General features: G+C 43.0%; 1 protein-coding gene across 1 annotated transcript in view; it reads right to left on the reverse strand.

Annotated features, from left to right (window-relative positions):
* LOC311025148 (neural-cadherin) overlaps positions 1-24,341 on the reverse strand; it is a gene marked incomplete at its 5' end in the record, with an annotated part of 97,224 nt that overhangs the window by 46,924 nt on the left and 25,959 nt on the right. Inside the window, 3 exons of the mRNA XM_084027896.1 lie at positions 1,592-1,796; positions 4,509-4,734; positions 6,131-6,319. Of these exons, the coding sequence (XP_083884022.1) occupies positions 1,592-1,796; positions 4,509-4,734; positions 6,131-6,319 (620 nt within the window). The remainder of the gene's footprint in view (positions 1-1,591; positions 1,797-4,508; positions 4,735-6,130; positions 6,320-24,341) is intronic.

The raw sequence follows: 24,341 nt of genomic DNA on the forward strand, positions 1-24,341 counted from the left end.
GCTCGTGTTTTAAAATGTCTGTAAACGCTGAAGGCTACAGGAACTACAGATGCTACAGTCAGCTGTAACGTAAGCGCTGCTGAGGAGGATGCTTTTCCGACACACCTGGATAACACACACACACGCGTACACACACAAACGTGCACGCGGGGCCTTTAGAGTGAATTAGCCAGTCAAGCTTTTATAGAGCAGTAGAGGCCTTCAGGGGACGCTGGTAGTTTAGCAGCTATTCTCTGTCTGTTCCAACCATCTGGACGCTGAGAGCAGGTAATAATGTGGCTGTGCAGGTGTGTGTAGGTGTGTGTCTGTGTGTGTGTGTGTGTGTGTGTGTGTGCATGAGCATGCGTGTGAGTGTTAATGTGAACAGATGTAGCCATCCGCTGTTTAAAGTCTTTGGAGCTTACTGTGAGTCAAGACTTAGCAGCCAGGGTTTTGCACTTTTGTGTGTGTGTATGTTTGTGTGTGTGTGTGTGTGTGTGTGTGTGTGTGTGTGTGTGTGTGTGTGTGTGTGTGTGTGTGTAGAAACAAACTCAAAAGAGCTCAAACTGCTGATCACAGACTGATCACATCGAGGGTCTGAACGCAGCTTTGATCTGCAGGGTTTTCATCATGAGAGCTTCACAGGACGCCGGTCGAGACGAGGCAAACAGCGCTGCACGTCTGGTTTTAGCGCATGCATAATGAACACACAAGCAGAATAAACAGTGAAACAGTTGCATCACGGCGTCCGATTCGGCGGCAGCACTTTCTCTCATTTGAAATTCATGAATTTTTTTGAACAGCTAGCAGGTCAACGACTTCTTCGGATGGCGGTGTGATGAGTCGTACGGCTGCAAATGTGGGTTTTTTATCAGGGGGAGTGAGTCCCGACCTTCCCGACCCGGGTGACATGAAACAGATCACACGCGAAAACGGTATCATATTAGTAAACATGAAAATATATAAATATGTTGGTTGTAGCTATCAAATTTTACTGGGTCTAGGGACAGGACGATATAGGATGTTTTTTATGTATTCATATTTTATTCATGCAGGGTCGTTATGATTTATGATCATCACACTGTGACCTAATCATGACATCGGCTGTAAAATAATGTGGCCCCCAAACATACATAGCTCAACCTGGCCTCATTTGTGTACGTCATAGGTCTTCAGCGTTTTTCAGGACCCCCAAGGGAACCGGTGGAGGACCCCTATTACATATCGTATAAATCTGTGTTCCTTATTAAACCAGGCCAATAATAAAAATGTGTAGTGCAGCCTATAGTGCCTTGTATACTTTGTAATGATGTATGTATACAATACTAAGCCATTAAAAATAATAATTGTTGAAAGATTCATATTTTAATTCTATTTTGGAATTTACATCACAATTTCTCAACATAATATTAAACAAACAGGAAGATTTATATTTCCTTTATATAAGTTTGAATTCATGATAAGGTGTATTTTTGGACATATTTACATTTTTGGAAGAAAACAAGTTTGGGATCAAATAATTTTGTGGACCCCCTGCAGTAACTCTGCGGATCCCCTAGGGGTCCCGGACCCCTGGTGAAGATCTGTGGTGTAGGTGATCGTGTGAGCGTACCTCTGCCACGCCGCTGAGGCCGGTGTCGGGTTCGGAGGCGCGGACCTGCAGGGTGTGGAGGTTGTGTCCGCTCTCGTAGTCCACAGTCCTGGTGAGGCTGAGCGCGCCGCTCTCCTGGTTGATGCTGAACAGATTCCCAGGATTCACCAGCAGCATGTAGGACAGGCTCTTCTTCTGGAAGGAGATGGCCCGAACCACTGACACTCTACATGGACACAGCGACGGAGAAAGGCAGCAGTTAGAGAGACATTATACCGTGTGTAACATTGCTCAGGACGTAAACATTCTGTTTTCTAGAAATGACAGTTGATAATGTAAAAGGCCTGTCATTGTGAGTGGCAGGAGGTCTTAGTTCAGAGTAAACTAACATGTTGGCAACATCAAAAGAATGTTCACTCTTTCTACCTCCCTGCCAAATTCTGTTCTCAACTTTACAGTTTCTTAAAATATTGATCAGTTGATTTTCCGCCACCACTCCTCACATCGGCATAAATTAGATCCACCGCACAGCAATTATTTAGAATGAAAATGTGTCACAGCTGTTTGCTGACAAGCAATCTCGCATATAAAAGGCTATTTTTAAAATAGTTTGGCGCAGACTATAAAGGTGTCTGTAACACTGCAGAGTGTTGGGTTATGTTTTTTTTAATCAAAAGTGTTTGAAAATGTCTACATTGTTAAGTTAATGCTCCCAAAAAGTTAGGAAAAAACACAATCCAACTTATTTTATTACAGTCGACTTCTGCATTAAGTCAAGTCCATTGATTAAATTATGAAATAATGAAACAGGCAGATATTGTCCCAGACACTGAATGTGAATATAGTTTAACATCATGTTTGAATTGTTAAGAATTGTAGGACTTTTAGATCACATCCCCAGTAATATTGTGGATCTATTTAACAATATACTGTATGCAAAAAAAATACATACAAATTCCACAAAACATATACATTTCTTCATATTTTGATATAATATATTGTCCTATTTATGGTCTCCGTAATTAAATGCTCTGGTCTACAGAGGATTTCCTGATTGCGCCACCTTTGCGGCTGCTGTTGCCTAGCAACCAGCTACAAGAGAGAGCATATAAGAGGTAACTTTATATGATTAAAATGTTGACTAAAGTCCAGTTGGATCCTCCGAATCTGGTAAAAGAAGGCCGCATTTCTCGGCTGCAGTCTTAAAAAGTATTTGGCCTAGAAATGATTTGCTGCTGATTTGCTGTTGATTTGTGAAACAGCTCAATTTTTTATGAAATACATGTTTGAATACAAGTTTTTACTATGATTGGTTGATTATCAAAGGAAACACTGAGATAACGGGTTAAAAACAGGCGTTGACTGGTCTTGCCTTGTGGGCGCCAAAATGTGAATTTTCATTTAATCAACCACATAATTGAAATGCCTGAAAAAAAAAAGGCTCTAATGCTGACAGTTGTGCCTCAGCTGTAAAATGAGGCTTCAGGTCATTTGGACGAGCTAAATGTGGACTTTGAATCTGGATGGCTCTTGGTCTGTGACAGATGGGTCCACGCGAGGACCAGGACGGACAAGAATGCAGACCTGATCTCACAGCTCAGCAGGAAGTTGCTCTACATTTCGGTTTCCAAACAGACTTCTGAAGTGAAGGGGATTTGTGACCTGCTGTTGGAGCTCCAGAAGTCTGCAGCCTTCATGGATTGTTGTGCACTCACAAACCATCACATGACCTGGCTAATCAATTAGACTAAAACATGCACACACACACGCACACACACAAGGATGTAAACACACATAAAAGGGGACATAATGGACAGAAATACACACACAGACACCCACACACGCTGCTCACAGGGTGGCATGGATACTTGGATATTAATACAATGTGCTATGCGCCAGCAGCCCTGAGGGATCCCCACACACACGCGCACACACACACACACACACACACACACACACACACACACACACACATGCACACACACAAACACACGCACACACACGCTCCCCTTCATGTTTATCCAGACCTCGCTTTTAATAAATATTTGAATTTGCCACACTTTCAAATTCTCAGCCTCAGGCCACACTCATACATCTGGGTCCTCTTCATCCCCCCCTCCCCCCACCCGTCCTTCTCCTCATCTCCTCCTGCTCCTCTTCCTCTTCTCCTCCTTCTCCTCCCCTCTTCTATCCCTCTCCCCCGCTCTCTCCTCACCCCTCCACCTCCTCCTCCTCCTTCTTTTGTCTCGCTCTACAGGGCTCATCTCTTCATGCATCACATGACATGCAAAGCCAACTAGCTGGCCGCAGACACACACACAAATGCCATTTCCACACTCAGTATCTGAGGCAGTGAAATGTAAATGATGTTTCTGTATATGTGGACGACAGCGACACAAACAGACACTTGTGTTCGTGAACAAACGGAGAACAGAGAATAGGACATAAAACTACAAGTACTACCATCGCTGTGGTATTAATCAGTAGTAGTGGTAGTGTTATCTAACAAAATATACACAAGCAATGAAAAGAAAACACACAATAGGTGTCTATATTGCTGCAACATTTTACCATGGTGAGGGTGAAAACTCGATTCTGATTGGCTGCAGAGATTAATTGCTGATAATGGACACTTACTAAGAAGTTGGTGTTAAACTTTCTGTTCACAGTTCCAGTTGAATGTGCTGGCTACATTAAATGAACAAAATGTGGATATCTAGCTATTATACTTACTTTTTTACATCTGTAAACAATGTTACTGATGTTAAATCTTGCTAGCATAAGCTTAGCTTTGTGCTAGCATCATCAAGAAAATATTGATATTGATTTAGGGACAATGACATGGATGTTTCACTAGTCTTGTGTGTCTTATATCTTATGTTATGTGAAATGATTACATGTTTAGCTTTCTGATCCTCAGGCGACTACAGTGACTTACGGTTGGCCGACAGGTGTGTTCTCTGGTACGTTCAGGCTGTAGGTGGTGTTGGTGAACTGCGGTGGCCGATAGCCGGCCAGGATGGCCACTGTAGCCGGCGGGCCGTTACGACCACTCCCGTCCATCGCCTGCACACGCAGCATGTACTCTTTGCTGGGGGTCAGGGGTCGTCCCGTGGTCCTGATCTCACCAGAGCGACGGTCAACCTCGAAGCACTCCTCCCCTCCTGGACGGACAGAGAGTGAGAGGGGACAGAAGAAGAATGAAGGAGATTCCGTTTAAAGTGTTAGGGAGGTGATGTCTCCTATATGAAAGCAGTCTCTAAAGATGAGGAGGGGGGATGCAAAGAAGACATCAAGAGGGATGGACAGAAGGAGAAGAGTAGAGGAAGAGGAGAGAGGAAGTAAGATGGGGTAAGGGAAGGAAGGGAGGGATGGAAAAGAGGAATAGCAGAATCCTCAGCTGTTGACCAGAGGGTTTTAAACCAGCAGCTGAACCTACCTGTCAATCATCTCCTTCTGCTCCGTCTATTTGTGGAGATTTTTCTGATGTGGGTTCATCTGAGACTCACTCTCACGCACTTTAAATGTGTTTATTTGCATACATTAACAGAACAGAAATCTGAACTCTGGATCAAGCCACATTCGAAACGCTTGTTTCAGAAGATTTTAGCGTAGCGTTAAAGAATTAGCAAACAAGCTAACGAGCCAGCCGCTTGCTTAGCTAGCTGGCTGATTAATTACACTGAGTCAAAGTTGTCACTAATCTGAAATGATCAACGCTGTTTCCGGTTTGTGTGGATGAAGCAAGGTTTACTTTAAACAGAAGTGTCACGTAAAAATGGCTGCCGCCCTGACTATCCTGCTTCATTGATTTTAGCAGGAATGTCCCTCCTACTCCTGATTTATTCTTTCTTAAAGAAGCACTTTCCCTCCACTGTAAATTGAAGATCTTCAAAGTGAGTAAAATCACATTAATCCACTAATTGGCTTCACACACACTGCGTGAATATATTTCCAATTTTGGCATGATATTAAAAAAACACTTTTAATGTAAATTATTGGATTATTCGTTGGTACACATGTAGTCACATTCTGCCAAAGGGAAGTCAGAAGCTCTTAATATGAAAGCATTGGAAATTAGCTCTCAAAATATCTCTCCTCTTCTCCTCTACAATAATATAAAAAATAAAAAACCCACAGCCACCGGCGCCCATCCGCCCACCCGCCGCCTCTCCAGAGACTTTCCTATTATTCCCGAATTGGGGAGCTTTCTTTGCCCGGGGGAGTGATTAAGAGTGCAGCTCCACGCCGTTTATGTGCGTTTTTCTCTCCGTCTCCCACTTGATGGTAATTGAAATTCAACAAGTCAAATTTTATTTATAAATCACTCCTTTGAACAAAACAGGTTTGTCACAGAGTGCCTGGCGGAGCAGCAGTGGACCTAATTAAAGATACAGGCAGGAGATAAGAGCAGCAACACACAGGTTTTAAGGGTATATGACTTCAACAGAGAGGTGAATTCTTTACTTTAATTTTCATGACCAAAGGGTGGCCGTGCGGCGTCCATGCTCACATGCTATATAATTGTATTTTTATAGATAAAAAGAAAAGTCTACTCACCCTCCAGTAGGAGGAACTGGGCATGTCCAAGCATCCCGTCGCGTTGCCGTGCAGACAGCCGGTAGACTACAGAGCTGGGCGTGGCGTCAGGACCCACGGCGCCCAGGTAAGGCGAGGGAAACATGGCCCACTGCAGCTCGGCCTGGCTGGGCATGCTCAGAGTCAACCTGCACAGGTACCAGTCATCACCTGGAGACGAGAGGACAGAGAAAGAAATGAAATATTACTTACTATACTGACTTCATTATTACAAAGAGCTTTTGAGAGCCACAACATAAGGGAAGGAGAAGAGTTTGATGGTTTTTCGCAGTCAGTTTGAAATGACCCTTAATTGTGGTTCAGATCAAATTGAAAAAACATGAGCAAATGAGGTCGGTGTGATCGGACCCTTTTAAACACCGAAGAGACACCAAATGCTGTCCTTTTTAGTGCAGTTATACCAACAACAAAGCTGAAAACAAACCAAAGTTGTGAAAAAAAACACACGCTTAAACCATAGTCTGCTGCAGGCAGTGAAGTAAACTCGAGACGAGAACAGACCCACCAACCAGTGAATAAACACTTTTACCATTAGGATGTACTATTCTCAGTGTTATCATTGTCATTTTGAGCTAAGGATGCCGGGATGCTTAATGAAAACGGATACTACTGTTGTTTTTTCACTATTAGATGCCGATTCATTGCGTTAGCAACGCAGCTCGTTAGCTTCTTCAGACTGGGGCTTGAAAGATGAGCCAATCTCAGCCGATGGAGACGAGGTGACATTTTTCTGTAAAACATCCGTGTTTTCTCGTCTTTCATCTTCACTTCTCGAAGAGAGAGAGAGAGAGAGAGAGAGAGAGAGAGAGAGAGAGAGAAGCATTGACACAGAGGAAGAGAGGAAGGCAAGCAGCTCCTTCAAAATAAAACAACACAACTTTCAGAAGATCACTCGGCAACAACCGCGGAGCAGCAACTCCCGGTCGCCCAGTCAGAAATACATATGTTTGTCTGCATCTGAGAGTCGACTTCTTCTTTCTTCACGTCTCTCTTCATGTCGTCTGGTTCTGAGGAGGGATTTGTTCGGTTTGAAGGTGCGCCGGCGCCCGATGTTGTTTTGTTACACGGCGGCGAGGAGAGACAACAACTCGAGCAAGAGAGGAAACTTGACTTCTGAGAGACAAGAGAAGACGGGATGAGGAGGAGATAGAGCAGGAGGAGGAGGTGAAAACACAACAGCGTCTTTTTATATCGTCTCTGAAGGTCTGTCAACAACAGAGCAGGAGAAAGAATGAGAGGAGGAAGGAAAAGAGGAGAGGAGGAGGAGGAGGAGGAGGAGGAAGTGACTAAATTAAGTGAGTAGAGGAATGATCGGAGGAGTGGGGAGGTAAAGGAGAAATAAGGATGGAGGAAGAGGAGGCGTGAAGAAGAGGATGAAATGCGGGGAAATTAAGTGAAGGGAGGGAACAAAGGGATTGACCTTTAAAAACACAAAGAGGAGGAGAAGGAGGAGCCGAGAGAAAAAGTGAGGAGTGTTGGGGATTTGTAGAAGAAACCCAAAAAAAGAAGGAGAGGGTCAAGAAGAAATAGAGATGGAGGAAGAGGAAAAGGAGGGATGAGGAGGTGAAAACAGAAGGGAGAATGATGTGAAGGGAGAAAACAAAGATATTGGTATATTTAAAACCCAACGTTAAGATGAGAGGAGGGCAAGAAGAGTGAAGAAGGAGACAGGCCAGGAAAGATGTGTCAAAGGGTTATAGGAGAAACAGCAATGAGGGAAGAGGAGAAGGAGTGATGAGGGTGAAGAGGTGAAAACAGGAGTCAGGAGAAGGAGGTGGAGCGAGGTTGACCTTTAAAAACACAAAGTTGAGAAGAAAAGGAGGTGATGAAGGAGAAGTCTTCCAGTTCAGTGCTCCTCTGTCTGTCTTCTTCTGCGTCGCTGGTCTTCAGTCATAAACTCCAGAATAATCCGGTCTATTCCCGTCTGTTGTTTTACATATGCTGCGCTGTGGGCCGCGTACGAGAGCCAAACTAAATCTTCCCCATTATCATGATAAACATCAACACGTTCAGATGCGGCGCCGCCGGTCAGCACATGTGTCAGCCTGGGCAAAAAAACTATAAAAACTCTACCAGGACGGGGGAGGTAGGAAGGGGAGGGGGGAGGGGCTGTCTCCCTCGTGTCTCCAAGCTAATGAAAGGTCACTGACACCAGAATAATGACATTTAATTCATACTGTGTTAAGATACAGTATAATCTAAGTAGAGCTGCACCACCTCTGGTTACTGCTGCTGGCCTGAATATAAGCAAACGCTCTTATTAAAAAGTCGTATTATATTCAGGACATTTAAGTATTCACAACAGCAGAATGGAGAGAGCTACGCTCCCTGATGTAGAGTTTGCATGCATAATGTTGCTACACCACACTCTTGACTGAAGTTTTACCCTTATTTTACGCATTGGTTTGTGGGAAGTTTCCAGAGGCAGCGGCCATCACCCACAAAAACTTTTATATTTGATTTTATTACACTTTTCTGATGCGTGAAAACATGTCAAAAAGCTAAGTTTTTGCGCAGCACATTGACTTACAAAGACGAAAGCCAATAAGCTTTGAGATTCTTCAGTAACATTTATTTCAGCCATGATCGATGATGAGCCAAAGTGATGTCACATGATCCGACACGGCCCTTCATGGGGTCACCATGCCACAGGTTTAACGTGGACGTGCACATCTAACTATGTGAACGTGGATGGGCGGAGAAATTCGAGAACTTTGAGGAGCTTTAAGAATGTAAAAGATTGAAACATTTGCTCGTCCTGGCTCCATGTCAGCTCAGGTCCGTGCGACCGCCCTTGCGTAAAGTATAACCGAAGCATTAAGGGATGTCTTCCCCCACGCAAATCTATCAGTAGGACAAACTCTTTTGACTTCAGTGACTCCCTGACTTTACCTGTAGTGGACATGTTTCTGCAGCAGATTTTCATTGTGCCACTCATCCAGTTTCCAGATCTGCTGACACTGTTCAGCCTCTCTTACACTTCAGCATTCAATCGTATCCTTCCACTCGGCCTCTTCAGCAAAAGGAAATACGCCTCGCAGCCTGAACGGTGAGCTGATCCCTGATGTGAGCCAGGACTCAGTGAGCACACGCATGCATGCATACAAAACTGCAGAGGAATGTCCGACTCGGGGGGGGCTGCAGCCGGCCTGGAGCGCCGAAGAGGAGTGGAAGAGGACGAAAGGGCTAAAAAGTTGAGCGCTGAGCCGTCATTTCCATACAAGGATGGACGTGTTTGCTCTTTCAGGCGTGACATCATTTTTCTGGCTTCTTTCACATCTCAGCCTGACATGAAATGTAAAATGATGTCAGTACTAAGTTTCTGTCTTTATTTCAGCTTCGGACGGTTTCTGCGTTATGTATTTTTCATTTTGCTGAGGTGATTCTGACTCAAGGTTTGAACGCATGAAGAAACACCTGAATACGAGCTCCGTTTGCTTCCGCTCAGCTTGCCGTACATGAGTAATCGCATCTCTACCCAGAACCCCTCGAGTTTGAGGTAAGTTCCCTGTCGTGGGTTCAGATTTAATTTTTACTCCCAATGAACTGCAGCACAGTTTATGTGAATCGCCACCGAATCCAGCTTGGAAGGAAAAAACTCCCCCAACTGGGATGAAGAGCCGCTTCCCAAAACTTTTGAATGGGAGTGAAGCAGGACTGTCTCCCAAGGTCTCAAAGAGGATCAGTCTTGACGTTCAAAGGCGTTGAGGGAAGCGTAAGATGTAGAAATATCAATCACAGTTCATGTGGGAAGACATTAAGATATTCCACAACAACACACACAAGAAGAAGCCTCCTTATCTGTCTCGCATACATCCTGGTCCCTGCTGAACGGCTGTCACATTATCGTATATTCAGTTCTTCCTTTAAAAAAAATCAAAAAAAGAGATTCACATTCAACTGAAGCGTTTTCTAAACAATGAGAGAATTGATCAGCGTCGGTTGTGTTCTGTTTATCCGCTCAATCTGTTTGGCCTCATTTCCTGGCAGACATCAATAAAGTTTGACAAATTTCTCCACAGTCTGCTGTGTTGAACACTCAGGAAACAGGAAGTGGTGAGAATTGCACGTCCTCTATCAAAGCGGATAAATAGCCCCAGTGAAGTGCAGCTAAGTCCATCTTAAGCCGCCACTTACTCATTTGAATCTGAATGCAGAGCGTGTCACAGCTTGTTATGCAAAACGAGGCTAAAAAGAGAGAAAGGGAATTGTGCTTTGTTTACTCCACTCTGCCGTCATTTAATTTAAATTCATCTGTTTGTTTGGGGAGGGGATTTGTTTGTCTGACACACAGCATATCGGGATCAGAGCGACAGAATCGGGAGGACGGACGGAGACACAATGAGACGAGCTATTTTCTGTCTTTTTCCCCTCCGAGTCTCTGACTTGAATACCGACTGATGTATTCAGCGTGAAGCGGAGCTGTGGCAGCCAAACCCGCGCCGCTTCAGAAATAGCAAACCGCCACCGCCGCCGCCGCCGCTCACAAGAGCTTCAATTAGGGGAGGGATGCAAGATGTGTGGGGATTAAATTAAACTGTGTTCGCACCCACAGGTTGTCACACAGCCGGTGATGAAAGGTGATTAAAGTGCAAGACGTGTTTATTTTTAAAGGTGCTTTTAACAAGCCAGTTCGTCACAAGCTGCGACACAGCGCAGCGAGAGCAACAAACAGAGCTAAAAGCAGGCAATGAAACAAGATGTCAGACGTACGAAAAACAAGCAACTCACCAACCCGCAGGTAACCTCACACACCTTATACGTTGTTTGTGGGCCGTCAGGAGGAGGATCGTGGCGGGGAACAAAGTTTTGGGTGTAAAAAAGAAAGCAGCAAAAAGTTTAATAAAGTGTGAAGTGCTGTGTGTCAAATAAAAGGCAAAGAATAAGAAGAACACAATCACAGTTCTGCTGCCGTCATTGTAAAGATGCAGTCAGGCTGAATTTTTTGCAATATTTGCTAATATCACTCATGTTTGCTAATATCACTCGTTCCCCTCCAGCTGGTAATTTGACTAATTTCACAGCCATCTTGGTGACAATACTGATTCTACTGTACTTATGTGTCATGCTACACAAACTTTATGTACCGACCTCGGTTTTGGGGAAATTGGGAAAACAAAGTAATAGAGAAAATAACTTTTTTGTTCATTTATTTTGAAAATTATGAACATTCAACAGTTGTTCATTGGCCATATTTCTTACTTTGACAGTTAAGGCACTACAATACTGGTATATAATGTCAGTATTAAATAAATAAATAACAAAAATGTCTGTAATGTAAATGGAACTCAATTTTCCCCGGTGATCAAAAAGTATTTCTGGTTGTGTAATCATATTAGTGATGGAAAGTAGCTAAATTAACTAGCTAGCTAGCTAGCAAGTCAAGCTAATGGCTGTGTTGTTGATTGTGTGAGACGAGAGATGTAGTGAGCTGTTTCACACTAAATTGAATGATACTACGACAAACCTACAACAAACTGTCTTTCTTAAAAATGAAAAGTACCTTTTAAATTGACGAACATCATATGTGTAATTCGTGGCACAATTCAATATTTATTCTGAATTAATGCTGCATGCTGGAAGTTCATTACTGGAGCAAAACATTTGAATATTAAATATTCCATTAAATATGAAGTCGACAAAAACAAGGAGGACTTTGAGAGATCAGGAATAAAAAAAGAGGAGAACCAAAAAGAGAAAAAAAAATAGGTTGTATCAGCCCTTTAAAGACACAGCTGTGTTGTCACTGGAGGGACATCAGAGGGCTCTCTGTTACCTGAACGCTACACAACACAGGAGCCTGACTGCCACAATGAAGGTGTGTGTGTGTGTGTGTGTGTGTGTGTGTGTGTGTGTGTGTGTGTGTGTGTGTGTGTGTGTGTGTGTGTGTGTTTGACGGTGCGGGATGCATCTCTGTGGTGACTTGCAGGTGTTCCCGTGAGACCGGTTGCCAGGGCAACATGTTAAGTCTGGAAGACATGTGAAAGCACTCCAGCTTTATGTTACCACCTGTGTGTGTGTGTGTGTGTGTGTGTGTGTTGCATGATGACTATTTACTGTATATTAGCGGTTGAGTTCTTGTGAAATGTTTTTATTAGAGTTAAAACATTTTACTAAATTTAAACACATTTAAGGAAAATTAAATCTAATGATGTAAACAAGAAACATAAGACAACTTTAGTAAAAAATATGCTGTTTGCATAAGGGACAAATGGATGCACAACTCTTTGATGGCCAAAATATTAGAAATCATTGCATGTAAATATTCATTTAGTAACCAGTCCTAATAATCCAGCGTTGGACTCCAGTGAGCTTTTTAAAGAGAGAAACCGTGTGACTTCCCAATAGAAAGAGAGAATAATGGAAAACAAAAAAATTAACGAGTCAAGAAAAGCGAGCAAGCAGGGGACGAAACTTCAGTCTGGATTCAGGATCGGCAGTCGAGTCGAGGTGAAAGTGAGAATATCGTCGGACAAACCCTCCTCTGTTTGTGAACCCGGCTCTCCATCTGGTCCCTGGGAGCCAGCGGACAGAGGCCTGCTGCATCCTAATTAACCACCTTATAGACTGGCCTACTTTACCTCCACACACACACACACACACACACAGAAAGCCAAAGTCCTGCAGGCACACAGTTAATTAAGCCCCATTTTTCAGTGCTGATGAAGAGAGAGAGAGAGGGATGAAAGAGAGAGGAGGAGAACGACGGAGGATGGAGAGAGAGAGAGAGAGAGAGAGAGAGAGAGAGAGAGAGAGAGAGAGAGAGAGAGAGAGAGAGAGATGATTTTACAGCCATGATAACAAGGCAGATAATGATGAAGAATATTAAAGGAAAGAAAAATGGAAATCTGTCTGTTTGGAGGGACAGAACGCACACACGGACAAAGTGACACAGCGGTGAACATCCTTATTATGACTGATTTCTCAAAGAAGAACTGATTAATTTACCAAACACACATTTTTATTGTTTGATGAATCCAAACTTTCCCTTTAAAACACCAGAATAGAGGCAACGTTTGTGTTACTAACGCAAAACCAGCCCTGCCTCTTTGGTGTTTCCCAGAGGGAATGAAAAAAAGCTGGTCAGCAGGTAGAGGCGTGCTTCATCAACCTGGTGAGTAGGGATGACATCACACACGTGGTGAAAGACGAGCAGCCATGATTGGTCAGGGACCGACCTGTCTCTCTCTTTATGACCCTATAATCTGGCATCATGATGACAAACATCCTGTAGTTTGAACCGGGTGTTTTCTGCTCATTTTCCCAGACAAATGTTAAACTATCTTGCATGTATCGCTTTAATTTTACTTGTTGTCCTTCAGTTTGAGAATGTAAGACTTTTATGTGTTGTGACTCTAGAGGACTAAAGTATGACAGAAGCTCAGAGGAAGAGGCTTTCTGACATTTATTATTGCCGAAGGTGCGTTGTTATGCGTCTGTCCTGCTCTCCTCCTGACCACTAACGTCATCTATAAGTCCTGGTGGAGACGTGGACCAGCTCTGGACTCTCAGGAGTGTGTGGGAGTGCAACATAAAAACTCAATTAGGGTTTCATTCTGTGGTCAGAGAGGAGAAGGTGGATGGGAGAGAAGACGACGCAGGAAATGGAGAAAAAGAAGAAGAAGTAGACTGGACCCTGAACGCAACAGAACTGAGGAGATCTGACATAGAAAATAAATTCAGTAAAAAAAACTATAACAAGCATTCAAATTAAAAGCAAAAAATTGTAAATGAAGTTCCGCGTTGCTGTCGTCGTAACATATATGAACATATATAACTATATGAATATTAACGTATTGTCTTATTGTTGAATTTCTTTGTATGATAATGTTTTAATACTGAAGTCCGACTGCTGACACAAACTGGAGGTTTGAAGATCAAAAACTTGAGACTTTAAAGCGCCATAAATTAAATATGGCCGCCGTATCAGTAAAGCAAGCTGATGACATCATTGCATCAGCCGTTGTCGTTCGGTTCCCAGCGAACTGAAGCTGAGAGCCGCTTAGCTCCGGTTGGCAGTGAGGAGCCCCGTTTTCCCACGGAGGGGAATGCAAAGCCCTGAGGGGCCACCGGCGCTGCGTTCAGGAGCCTCAACACCCCTCCACAGGCCTGATTTCTATTGACACGGCTGCAGAGAGGATCAATGACATTGGAGCAAAGGGATGGGGGGCGAGAGAGAAGAACAAAAACATCGGAGGAGAACTTCATCAAGGGGAAGAAAAAAAAAATGAAGAAAGACTAAACTCACAAAAAAGGGAAGAGAGACACAAAAAGACGAGGAAAACAGGACCTGAGGCTAAAATCAAATGAATTCCTCTATCTGATGCCTCTTCTTGATTGGCCAGATGGAAAAAGGCATCATGGGAAGTGGGGCAACAGGACGGGTCGAAAAGGATTTACTGGTAACTCGTAGCGTTTGTTTTAATCTGTTTGGAGGAGCAGACGGGTGGAGCTAGGCAGTACGGGCTCGAAAAAATAACAAGAAGAGAGTTTCGGCAATCAGAGGAATATATTCAATATGTGTGTGTGTGTGTGTGTGAGGGAGAGAGAGAGAGAGAGAGAGACAGTCAGATCGGTTCTGCAAGAGTTACACCAGAAGATGAAAAGACGACAAGAAAGGGGGGAAAACATGAAAGGACGGCTAAAAACCGATGAAAAGAAAAGAAACGAGGAGGAAAAAAATGTAGTGTTTCAGAAAGTGAATCTGTTGAAATCACCTGAAAAAAAAAGATGGAGGACGGAGAGAAAGAAAAGGGAGGAAGAAAATAAAAATACAGCACAAACTAGACCAGGTCAGACCAGACACGAGACCACTATGTAGGACTGAAACAAGACTAGACCAGATGAGACACATCAAACCAGACCAGATCAAATTAGCCAAGAAACTGTACCAGACTAGACCAAATGGGACTGGATCAAGCAGGCAGCAATACACTTGGACCAGAACCAATTATGCCAGGAGCATTAGACCAGATAAGACCTGAGTAGACCAAAACAAACTAGACTAGAACAGACCAGTTGATATGGTATTGGACCTCACTGGAACAGAACTAGACCAGACCAGGCCAAACCACATTGACCATTAAAAACCGAACATATCTGTGGGTTTTTGATGGGTTGGGAAGGTCTTCAAAGGACCTCAACAAGGTTTGGGGAGACTATCAAGGTTTTCTGGGAGTTTTGGAGAGACGGTGATACGTTTTTGAGAGGGCACTGGAGGGAATTAGAGCAAGTTTGGTTTCGGAGAGGAGGTGTTGAGGTTTTTGTACTGGTTTTAGAGGGAGATTAATGAAGACTGGTTGGAAGCACTGCTCGGGCTCCGTTGAGGTCTTGGGGGATGTTTTGAAAGGTTTTGGGGGGGTGAGTGGTGAGGACTCTGGGGACGGGCGTTAGCAGGCTGTGGGATGTTTTCAGAGACCTTGAATGTGTCTCTGGTAGATTTGTTTGGGGAGTCTTGAGCTGTTCAGTTTTGTGTCTCTGACGGAGCGCTGTCACGGCGACTGAAGAAGACGATCCCAGTGTGATGTGAGAAACAGCGGCTGTCGTCTGAATTATGAATATCTGAGGACTTTTGTTGGCCATTAAAAAATAAAGCGGTGAAAGTTTAATGCAGCGCTTCGTTGATTATTGATGGAGGAACTCCAACACTGACAACTGTGGGAGCGCGTGTGCTTTAAAACCCACACGGGCCCGTCTGTTTGACATGTGTTTGTTAATCAGTGGTGTGTTAATATTCACTTTGAATTTGATTTCACAATATTGTTTGAGAAGAAATATTTTGTACTCAGCTGGTGTTGGATGTCCTCAGGTGGGCGGGGCCTTTAAATAGCTCTTGAATGATTGACGGCTCTGTCACCTCCGGGGACTTGAAGCAGCTGTGGAGCCACTGGCTGAACATCTGGGTAACCGTGTAGGTTTGTTTTTGTGTATTTATTTGTGTGTGTGTGTGTGTGTGTGTGTGTGTGTGCGTGATGTTTGAGCTTTCAACCCATGATGGGATTTCCTCATTGTGACTCCGATGCGTCCTCGTGTGTGTTTATGTAAATCCGTTATCGCTCACCATCATTTGGAGTGAGAATAATCAACAATGGCAGAAAGCTGCACTGTGCTCAGCATAGTGTGTGTGTGTGCTCCACTTTATCTACTGTTTGCTTTTATGCTTTTGTAAATACTTGTGTACACTAGTACAGTGTGTGCACTGCATAGATTCCCACTGTTTTTGTTACCAGTTTCATCCCTGTGATGTGCGACTGCCGCAGCATCTCCAGCTCAATATCTCCGGTTGTGTTTGGAAAAACGGTGCTGTTGTAACAGCATGAGAATTTCCTAAGTTTACAAAAAAAAAAAAGGCCTTCAGCCAGAACTGTGTGCTTCAGTTGCTGTTTAAGATGGAAGTCATCAGCAGGCAGAGCTGATTCCAGTCAGCTTGTCAGAGCACCGTGTTCTTTCTAGAGACCTGAAGGGCCTTCAATGTGAGCCCGAGCCCAGTCTGAGTGCTCCAGAGGTCCTGATTCAGCGCTAATATGATGATAGGCTTCAAATATTGATGTGATGTGCTTAAAAGTTTAACCAGGCGATTCTAACTATTGTTAACCCTCTGCTGGTGTGAGCTGCTGGTGTGTGTTAACTATATAACGCAACCATATATCTGAATAGTGATACTGGACCAGAAGTATGTGGACATGCTTGTTTGTTCCTGTTGCATGACGACCAGTTATGTAGATGATAAGGCTTTCAATTAATGTTCCTTATTTGAGTCCATAGACACACCCTCCAGTCCACCAATATGTGAACTCGTTTAGAAAATAATATGTGAATGTAGTCAACGGCGAGAGACAAATCACACAGTTAAAGTGATGAAGAGTCCCTACAATGTGACCCTGTGAGCAGATGTCCCCACAACATCAGTAAAACAAACACACACACATACACACAATAATGACATTTTCAACCAAATGGAATTTAGCCACTTTCTTTCTGTGATAAACTTTAATGTCCTGGCGAATATCTGCACACACACACACACACACACACACCGGCGCGCGCACGCACACACTCTTCCCTGCAGATCTGGCGACTCGGCCTGATGATCAAAGGCTCAGATTTACTCCATTGTGTAGATAAATCCAACAACACACACTCACACACACACACACATTCTCACACACACACACACACACACACACACACTCAGCCAATTTGGTCCAATCTTCCAAAGCCGCCAACTCTGGCTATTTGGAACCGAGGAGGGCTGCTGAAATCAGTGCGACCAAAGCACTTTGTTACGGTGGCGGTGGCCTCCTGAGCGCCCTGCAGCCCTCAGATCATTATAAATCCATTGTAGGCGGCGGCGGGGTTCACTGCAAACCTAATTGTAGCGCGGCAGAGCCGTCGTGAAGCTTAAGACTGTTGAAATCTGTTGAAATATGTGGCGCAAAGTGAGGCAGTGTAATTCATCTGAGGGGTGTTAAAACATCTTGCAGATGAAAACAGCAGAATCGGCCCTTGATGTGATGTTTCAGAGCGGAGCGGCTGCAGAGAAAGGCAGAGCAAAGATCTTTCAGAGATGACGTGACAATCAAGTTCTTGTCTTTAATCTGTAATCTGTGTGACTTTGCTGAAATTCTGCTACTTCGTTTGCACCATCAGTCGTTCTGTCCCTCATCATTTACACCTGGATGCTTTACTGTTGCACTGAAAGGTGAGTTTCCACCTCATCGTCTACTCTAGTTTGGATTTTTCTGTTTAATGTGATGAAGATGGCTGCTAGCTGTACGGGGATTAAAGCTGAACGGGTACCAACAAAAACTAAAATGTACTTTGATCTTAATCATAGAGTCAATTGGTTGCAACAATTCCAAGATGGCGAAGGCCAAAATCCAAGATGGCAATGGCCAAAATGCCGGACTACAGGCTTCAAAACTGTAGTCCACGGACCAATGGGTGACGTCACCATGACTACGTCCACTTCTTGGAATCAGTCAGGTTTGGGGTTTGGTCTTGTACAGACACGATGGTGGAAAGAAAATGTTGAACTGTTCCTTTAAGAATTTTTTCCACTGCGGGTGACGTTAAAAAAAAATGACCAACTTAATTTTTTATCTGGCGGCTGAGTTGAGGAAGATGGTGCAGGTTGAGTTAATTGTGTTGAAGTGGGCTGGTCGATGAGGCTCACACAGCGGACGGCCTGTTTGACTAATGAGAGCATCTGTCGAGACACACACACACACACATGTATGCACACACACACACACACAGTGTGTCCCAGGAGGAAGGAAACTCTGTTCTCTTTTCAGTCTCATCACAGTCTCTGTCATCTTCAATCTGCCTCATCTCCATGACGATGTATCATGTCTCCAGGACAACCGCTACAGCGACCCATGCATCGTCACATCACACCACATTTCAGCAGAGTTCAGAGGTCGCCGATCAACAAGGTGCCATGAGTGGTGTTCAAAGAGTGGCTCAGGGGCCTGTCTGAAGGGCTTTCTGAGGGTCCTTGACCTCTGAACAATCATGGTCCTTTCTGTTCCAGTTGTTGTGGAATAAACATGTTTCCACACAATATGAGAACGTCCCTACATACTGTGTATCTGCTCGCAAGACAGTGTGAATATTAAAGCCCAAGACTTTCTTTAAGAACATAATCATTAAAATAAATAGAAAACAATATAATATTAGGAATGCAGATTTAGTAAAACATCATGGTTTGGCTTACAATAAATATTTTTTTTTCTTTTCTTATTTAAGTGACGGACATGAGTTAAATTAAGTCAACATTGACTTTTTCTTTCACACAGGACACGAACAGTGGTCTCTGTGTGAAAGTCCTGTGTATGATTGACTTTGACTAGACAATTATTTGTGATACATCAAAAACACATAATCTGGAAGAAAATATGTAATTGACAATACAGTTTTTTTTTTCCAGGAGACAGGGCTGCATATACTCATGCTGGAACCTAGTAGTGAACCTCTGTCTCGTCCTTAAACCAAAGTGAAAATGACCAAAGTTGGAGTTCTGAGGTTTTTCCACATGACAAACAGTGTTGTCATCACGTCTCACTTGATGTTCCTGTTGGACTGAACAGGAATGTGAAGATGGCTCACATCAAAGAGACAGTCAAGGAAATGTAAACGCCTGACTAATCTTCACTGACGTGTGTGTGTGTGTGTGTGTGTGTGTGTGTGTGTGTGTGTGTGTGTGTGTGTGTGTGTGTGTGTGTGTGTGTGTGTGTGTGTGTGTGTGTGTGTGTGTGTGTGTTGCTCTCATACAGGAACTCAGGATGGACTTGCATTGCAAGAAAAGGCTTGCAAATGTGACTTCAATGATTGACAAAGTACACTACCAAGTAAGCAAGTATTCTGAAGTACATGTATTTAAGTATATTTAGTACATGAGTCTGGTTGAAGGGAGAAAGATGGAAAGATGCAGGAAGAAGTGGAAACATAAATAAGGAAGGAAGGACAGGAAATATCCAAGATGATAGTGACTTGCAGTGAGATTAGATTCCAGTTAGTCCAGCTGTCGGGTACTTAATAAGTACATGTCATTAATAAAATAAATATGAAGAGCAGTAATGTGTGTGACGATGATATGACTGCAGTGAGCACTGACCTCAGACCAGTCCATCACCGTGAGACCAACCTTGTTGTCTCCTTTATCTTTGCTCTGAACCCAGTTTGTTAAAGTGAAGAGACACTCAAACGGATGTCATTTCTATTTCAGTTTGTGTGCTGAGGAGAACTCCTCCGCTGAGGATTCAACTTGTGAATGCAGTGACTTAAAAACCTGCATCTGAACTCCACCTGCCTGCAGCGGTGTAACGTGACTCAGCATCTCAGGAGGACGGGAGGACGGGCTGCCGTGACACAGCTGCTTTTGACTCCCGAGCAGCAGGTCAGACGCTGAAACCGGGCGCTGCTGTTGCGTTTCAAACGAGGGAGCAGGAAGCAGAGCGGACGGACAGGAAGCTGACGGATGATGGAGACGAGCTGCTGATGCGTCTCTGACAGTTTTATCAGCTTTGGCCAAAAGAAAGCTGGCAGCAAAACACAACTCGTCCTGTTTGAGATATGTTTAAGCATCAGGCTCCAGTAATCACTGTTCATATTGATAATTAAAAGGAGGAGTGTATATATACATACTGTATATGTACATAAGAAGAGATTAGAAGTGATGAAAAGGTGAAGGAGGAGGAGAATGAGAAACTGAAGTTAGAATAGAGGAGTAGAAGAAGAAGACATGAGGAATAAAAGGGAGGATCGGGAGAAAACAACGGGACAGCGACAGGAGGGAAAGAGGAAATGATGGAGGAGGAGAGATGGGGAGGAAAACAGGGTCAGAAGGAGAGGAGTATGTAGAGGGAAGAGGGAAAAATGAAGTGGCACGATGAGGACGAAAGGAAAGAAAATATAGACAGAAACGAGGAGACAGAGAGAGGATGTGACAGGAAGAAACGCTGAAGAGGAGAACATGAAAAAATAAGGAAGGAAAAGTGATGAGGAGGATATGACATGATGAATAGAGGAGCAGAAAGAACGAAGAGAATACATAAGAGCAGAGGACGGCAGGAGGAGAGGAGGCTACAGAAAGAAAAGGAGAAGAGACAAGAGATAAAGGAAGGTTCAGGAGGACAGGAAGAGGAGGAGAGAAGGATGAGGAGGAGGTGAAACGCTAAATGTTGTAAAAGCCTCCTCCGATCAGAGAGGAGCAGAGAGGAGCGCCGGCAGGCAAACCACACACACACACACACACACACACACACACACACACACACAGGAAGAGACTGCAGGGTGTGTGTGTGTGTGTGTGTGTGTGTGTGTGTGTGTGTGTGTGTGTATATGATGCAAGCCTGCTGGGCTCTGCTGTAATCGAGGCCGGATGGACATGAGGGCTAAAAGTTGCAGCAAACCTGCAGGGTATGATGTATAAAACACACACACACACACACGCACACACACACACACACACACAGTCTATTCTGGATCTCTATGTGACTTTCCTTCTTTGTTCTCTTCACCTCCTTTTATGAAGTTGACATTCTTTCTCCTTTTCTCCTCATCTACCTCTCCCTCATCTTCATCTCATCCTTCTCCTCCCATCCGGCTCCTCCTCATTTCATCCTGTTTTTTCATCTTCTTTATCTCCTCGTTTTCTCTGCGTTGTCCTCTTCTGTCTCCTCCTCATTTCATTCCTCTTCCTTCTGCTGATCACCAGTTTTTCTTTCACCTCCTCCATTCATGATGTTGCGTCTGGATCTCCTTTTCTCCTCCTCTTCATCTCATCCTGTTTTCTCCCCCTTTTCTCTTCTCTTACATATTCCCCGATATTCTCCCTTTCTTCCCATTGTCATCATCCTCCTCTCCTCATTCCATCATTCTAGCTTCAGCTTCTCCTCCTCCCTTGTGCTGATTAGATATGAAAATATTATGTCTCTCTAGCTGTTTTCCCAACGCTGCTTCTCTGATGTCTGAGCTCCGTTTCTCTACTCTCCTGATATTCACATCTAACGCCGTGATTTTAGTGTTTATTCAAACCAAACAGAGCTCATGATGAGAAAGATCAACAAGGGTGGTTTTGGTGAGTTTCATTTGTTTTGAGTTTTACAAAACATTAAAAATATTGTGTTTTTTTCAATGCAGTCTTGTATATTTACCGAAAACAATAAAGATGCTGTTTCTGGGTAAACAAAAGGGATTTTACCCTTTTAACTAAAAGGTCGATCAAAGTATTACAATCATTATAAAACAGCATGTGTATATTCAGTACACCTCAAGTAGCTACCATAGGATAGGGTACAAATGCTGTAACGTTAGCTACTCGGCTAATGTTAGCTTCTCTGCTACAGTTAGCTCCTATGCTAATGTAAGCTTCTCTGCTAATTTTAGAACCCCAGGTGTTTAGGTAGAATCTCTGTTTGAAGGGCGGGACTTAGCAAAGTGTCAATTGTCTATTTTTCGTGAATATCCTGCATCAATTTCTGCTCCTCTCCTCGTTCCTTCATCGCCTCTCCCCTCCTTTCTCCTCCACAGGTTCACATACTATTCAGAGGGAAACTGAAGCTAACATTTTCAGGATTTAATGGTGAAAGTGTGATGGTGAGAATACTGGAAAACAAGGCTGATGGGAAATGTAGTCCTCATATAGAGGAAAATGAGCACTCACTGGTTTATAGTCCTTAGAAAATCCTATTCCAATCTGTTTTTCTTTAATTTAATGTTCCAGTGAGAAAATCTCCCAGCATCCTTTGTTTCTCATTAATTTGTTCTCCATTTTTCTCTCTCCCTTCTGCTAATTACGCCACCGGAGCCTTTGATCTGTCCGTTAACCCTCCGTTAACAGAACAATTAGTCAGCAGCCACTCAGGTGAGGATTGATCCGAGCCGCTCAGCGCCTACGAGGCTTTTAATGGATTTAATTAAATGTGTGTGTGTGTGTGTGTGTGTGTGTGTGTGTGTGTGTGTGTGTGCGTGCGCAAGAGTGTTTGTTAACACCCAGAGGGGGCTCAGAACAAAGTGAAACAGGCCCGAACATCAGGGTTGTCAGGGAAACGCAATTAAAATGTGAACATACATGTGGCGCTTTGTTAAACCAGAGAGAAACCAAACGAGGCAGAAACAGAAGATTTTTTGATGAGCTGTGGATCTGGGTTAAATTTTCCACAGTGAAATTAATAGATAATAAATAATATTTAATACATTTATATTTATTATAAAGTGTACAAAGAAAGTGGATCAGAAATATCTTCGCTCAAACACACTTAATAATATAACATGCTGAATATAATTGTATAGAATTATATGTGTTGATGTGTCTAAATGCAACGATCACAGTAAGGAATGCTTTCATTTCGTCAGGTGACTTCTGTACTCTAGTAACGCAGCTTCCATAATTATTCTCATACAAATATTGACTTATTCGTCACGTTACTTCTGTACTTAACTAACGTCGCTTCTGCAATTATTAGAACACAAATGATGACTTAATTGTCATGTGACTTCTGTACTTATTTTATCCCAAACCATAAACCTTTCCTTTTTGTTAAATTGCCTTCCTTCTGTGCATCACAAGAGGTCCTTTACTACACATAAATGCAAACACCACTTGTATCTACTAATGTGTGCCACCCTTAATAAGTTAACCCCTTCTTCTCATCAAGACTCTAGAGACAGTTATCAGTTTATCTGCTTGTTTATCGACTTGAAAAAGGGTAAAACAGAGAACACACAAATGTGGCATAATCAGACAAATTGCTTAAGTATGCTGTCATCATATCTTTACCGTTAATCATTACTCATTTTTAACGCTATTAACTCACATGTTATTGTTTTTAAACTGTCAATCAAGTGACCTGTAATTTGTATTTTTGTATTTATGTAAACGCTCTTTTACTGTACTATAAACTCTTACTAACTGTAAGCATAGCATATGTTTTAATAGAGAGAAGCTTGTTGGCCGCTTACCAACATGAAATCAACTGAGAGTTGCTTATCAGTGTTTTTTCCTCGACTTCACATACAATGCTTTTTTACAGACAAATAATGAACTGTAATTGAACACAAGGGACATAAAATGACAATACATACAAACGATGCTCCATATAGCATAAGATGTGAACAGATGTTTGCTGATGTAAACAGACGGTATAGAATTGCTGTTCTATATGTAATATGCATCCTCTAAATTTCCAATATGGCTTCCTGTTGCCACTTCCTGTGTCCACTTCCTGTGTCTCTTAAAGAGACCACTACCCCCTAGTGGTGGTATTATAAATACACTCCTAATTCTATTAAAACTAAACTATGGTAACAGAACACCCATGCAATAATGGGAATGATCTATTTATCAACTGCTCTCTTTTTGTTTTAAACTAAATGCACGACTTATGACTTATACAATTTCAAATTATTTAGTGGTTTGGATACAGTCTTGGGAAAGAAAAGATTTTTACCACTTCTGGGAGATCGTCTGACTAAATTTGTGTGTAAAGTGCTTGCTAAACAAAGTTGAGTTGAGTTCACCATATAAACAAGTTTTCTTTTTCTTTAAAAGAAAAAAAAATGAGATGACACTAAAAACACAATGATGAATTGTTAAATACCTTCTTCTCCAGCAGCTTGAACCAAACTGATGGGAATACATTTACATATTTAATGTGGCTGCAGAATA

The sequence above is a fragment of the Eutrigla gurnardus genome, assembly GCF_963514095.1.
Source record: "Eutrigla gurnardus genome assembly, chromosome: 14".
In the NCBI taxonomy this organism is placed as follows: Eukaryota; Metazoa; Chordata; class Actinopteri; order Perciformes; family Triglidae; genus Eutrigla; species Eutrigla gurnardus.